The sequence below is a fragment of the Geospiza fortis genome, unplaced genomic scaffold (genome assembly GCF_000277835.1).
Source record: "Geospiza fortis unplaced genomic scaffold, GeoFor_1.0 scaffold8, whole genome shotgun sequence".
Classification (NCBI taxonomy): domain Eukaryota; kingdom Metazoa; phylum Chordata; class Aves; order Passeriformes; family Thraupidae; genus Geospiza; species Geospiza fortis.
Window position 1 is genome coordinate 603885 of NW_005054414.1, and position 3590 is coordinate 607474.

At 42.4% G+C, this 3590-nt stretch overlaps 1 protein-coding gene across 1 annotated transcript; it reads left to right on the top strand.

Moving 5' to 3' along the window:
• The first annotated feature begins 839 nt into the window (after positions 1 to 839).
• On the top strand, positions 840 to 3484 carry MRPS33 (mitochondrial ribosomal protein S33). Its single transcript, XM_005426393.1, has 2 exons — positions 840 to 1093; positions 3142 to 3484. Exons 1-2 carry the CDS (start codon positions 879 to 881, stop codon positions 3245 to 3247), a joined length of 321 nt encoding a protein of 106 aa, XP_005426450.1. The 5' UTR covers positions 840 to 878; the 3' UTR covers positions 3248 to 3484.
• Positions 3485 to 3590: the final 106 nt, after the last annotated feature.

The window sequence follows — 3590 nt, forward strand, 5'->3', positions numbered from 1 at the left end:
CATGAGGAAAAACTCCCAGGTCATTTTCTCTGTATGTTCAAGTAGTGCCTTACCTTGTGCTTGTGTAGCAGTTGGTGGTATCACACGGGTGCAATTTTTGGCAGAGCTCACACTGTAATTGTTTCTGTGGATGGAGTTTAAGGGCTGTCTTGAGCAAGCTGAGTGAGTTCTGCTAATAAACCATGCTAGCCATGGTAAATTGTGGTGCAGTGCACTTCTATAGTTGGTATTGCTGTCTGTAGGCTGGGAATTGTCCCTGAATTTGTGGTGGTTGTTCGCAGGGGTCTTAGGATGAGGGAAGAGATGAGAATGTTGACTCCAGGTTTCAGAAGGCTTGATTTATTATTTCATGATATATATTATATTAAAACTATACTAAAAGAATAAGAAGAAAGGATTTCATCAGAAGGCTAGCTAAGAATAGAAAAGGAATGATAACAAAGACTTGTGACTGACCGAGACAGTCTGGACAGCTGGACTGTGATTGGCCATTAATTAGAAACAACCACATGAGACCAATCACAGATCCACCTGTTGCATTCCACAGCAGCAGATAATCATTGTTTACATTTTGTTCCTGAGGCCTCTCAGCTTCTCAGGAGAAAAAATCTTAAGGAAAGGATTTTTCATAAAACGTGTCTGTGACATGAATTCATGTAGATGTTCTTTATCAGCAGGATTACATGCTAAAGTATTAGACTGGTTTTTTGCAAGGAATGTGTGATGTCAAATGAGTGCTCAGTGTATGATACATTCCTTTGTTTGCTCTAATTCTGGGATAGCTGGTTTTACTCTGAGCTGTGTGAAGAGCTGTGGCTCTTCTGTTTGCTTTTGCAGGGAGGTCCATCTGTCTGTGTGTGCCCACTGCTCCTGGGGAGATGTCCAACGTTTCCAGCTACGCCCTCCGCATGGCCCGCCTCAGTGCCCAGATATTCGGCGACGTGGTCAGGCCCACAGACTCCAAATCCATGAAGGTGGTGAAGCTGTTCAGTGAGCAGCCCCTGGCCAAGAGGGATGAGGTGCACAACTGGTACCCCCCTCACAACACCTACTATGCCCTCATGAAGAAACTCCGCTACTTCGGCCTCTACAGGTGCTTGGAGGGTGGGAGCAGCTTGGAGATGGGAAAGGGTGGCTGGAGTCTCATTCCAGTTGTTTTCAGGGAGGTGGAAACAAGGGAGGGATTCACAGAACAACCAGTGGGGAGAACGTGGGGGGTGGAAACCAGGGAGATAGACATTGCGGGGAGGCAATGAATTGGGGAACATTTTGGGGGAGGGCCCCAACCTCCGACCAATCACTTGATGCCCCTGCTGGAAGGTTCTAGAAAGAGGGGATGGAGGCCAAGTGATTGACAGGGGTCCAGGGAGGAGATTGGGGAATGAATCAGCAGAAATTAGAGGATTGACATGGGGGAGGAGGGAAGCAATTTGGGACAAACCGTCTGGGGAGAATGGGGGTACACAGATCAAATCATGACAGAAACAGAACAAGGGTAATAAAAACCACGTTGGGGCTGGTTGGGCAGTGACCGGACAGTCACAAAGAGGACATGGTGATAGTTTTCCTCAAGGGAAGTGTTTCCTTCTGAATATGGTACATATGGAAGTAGGCACTTGATTGTTGGCACTGAGGGCAAGGAGAGCAAAAGTGACTGCTGTCTAACTTTTATCATAATTGGAACCTTTCATGAGAAAGACTGGAGGTTTAGTTGTACAAGCATTTACCTAAGAAATGGTTCCTGCTTTTGCTTTGTGGGGAAGAAGAGAAACCTTTCTGATAGACAAGAGATGGATCTGTAGTTCTGAATATGAGAAACAAATGTGCTGCAAAGAGGTGATGTTAACACCAGACTTACCATGTATTTCTGTCATTCAACAGCTAATAAGTGAAATTTAGTAGAGACAGAAAGTCTCTGTTAGGCCAGAGGGCCTTTTTATTCTTCAAAATAAATTAAGTTAAATTCAAATGTGATTTAAATAGTCTTGTTAATTCCCCCTTCATCCAAACCGGTTGTCTAATTTCTAAATTAACTCCCACAGTCTGTATCAGGGAGAATTGTACTGCTGAAGAACATCAGCAGGAGTCAAATGCAGTTCTTTTGCTTCAATCAGGTAGCTCTAAAAAAATCTTTAAAACTGAGGCTGCAAACCCTGTATAATCAAAACAGATTACTTGTTGGTAGTATGACAGTACTAACCATCAAGGATTGCATCCTGGATGCTCTTGCTTTAGGTAGATGTGCAACACTTTCTAGACTGGCTGTTTGTTTACACAGAAAGCCTCAATGTCATGCTAATGTTCTTTACTCTTCTCCTTCCCCTATTAAGTTCCTTCTCTAGCTGTATACAGAGAGTTGGTAGAAGAAAAAAAAATATGTAATGAAGAATCATAGACTAATGGGGCTGGTAATAAATCACAAGCTTTTTGTTTCTATTTAGAGAAGTTGAGTTTAAAAATAGCAGTGCAGCAATCTTAGGCCACATTGGATGCAGTTATGACTTTTGAAAATCACTTTGCACTAAAAAAATATAGGGACAGATTAATAGAATTTATTAGAAAGTGATTGAGGATTAATTATCCCTGCCAACCCCTTCATCCTCCTTCCTATTTTACTCTCTTATTAAGATTCTCCCAGTACTGATGCCATCTTCATAACTCATTCCTGAAGTCACCTGAGAGCAGTGCCATGTGCTGTAATTACTGCTCAGCATGGCCCTGTTTCCCTAGGAGCTAATGACTTGAACACAGGAACACAATGTGCTCTGGCTGCACTGCTGAGCTGGATAACAAGGGGGAAAATCTTACTTTTGTCTCTTGCTGATTTTTGCATTTTACTGCTCATCTAAGCAAAGGGGATAAAAAAATGCAATTGCAATAATACACATGTGCACACACCCTTTGTTGCTGAAAAGGACAACCCTGTCAGTTCTGAAAATATCAGAGGAAATCTCTCATGTTATTATTCAGTGATACTGCCAGCAGTAACATGGAATACATTGCAGCAAGCTTCAGTACGGACTTCATGGTTTAAAAAGTTTTGATTTTTGGTTTTTTTTCCTTAGCATGTAATTCAAAGAACTATTCGTATCTCTGGATACCAAGAAAAAGAGTAAACTTTATTCCTTCTTCCCCACCTAGGGATGAGCATCAGGACTTCAAGGAGGAGATGAGGCGATTGAAAAAGCTCCGTGGGAAGGAAAAACCAAAGAAGGGGGAAGGAAAGAGAGCTCTCAAGAAGAAGTAGTGCTGCTTGAACAGTGTAACTGACTGCTCTGGAAATGCTGGGGAATGGCTGGAGAAGGCTTGGCATGTGGGCTGTGTGTGGGGCACAGGAAACAAGCTGTGAAATTGTGGACTCCACCTTGGTCATGCACTTGGGTCTTTGGAGTTTTGCTGGTTTTGAATTTCTATACTTCAAATATACTGTATCTTGCAGCACAGTAATAAAAGAAAAAGTGCTCCGTGTTTTTTCGTAAAACCACCTGTAGCTATTTCAGTTTTTCTTGATCTGGAAATTGTTTGCTTTTCGTTGTCTGTTTTCCTTTCTTGTATTAATATCAACAGTGTTTTATGCGTGGCCACAAAAA

Bases quoted from the DNA above. Each gene is read 5' to 3' on its own strand.
- MRPS33 (XM_005426393.1), top strand. From the start codon at position 879: ATGTCCAACGTTTCCAGCTACGCCCTCCGCATGGCCCGCCTCAGTGCC. The intron at 1,094-3,141 runs GTGCTTGGAGGG...TTCCCCACCTAG, and splicing joins CGCTACTTCGGCCTCTACAG to GGATGAGCATCAGGACTTCA.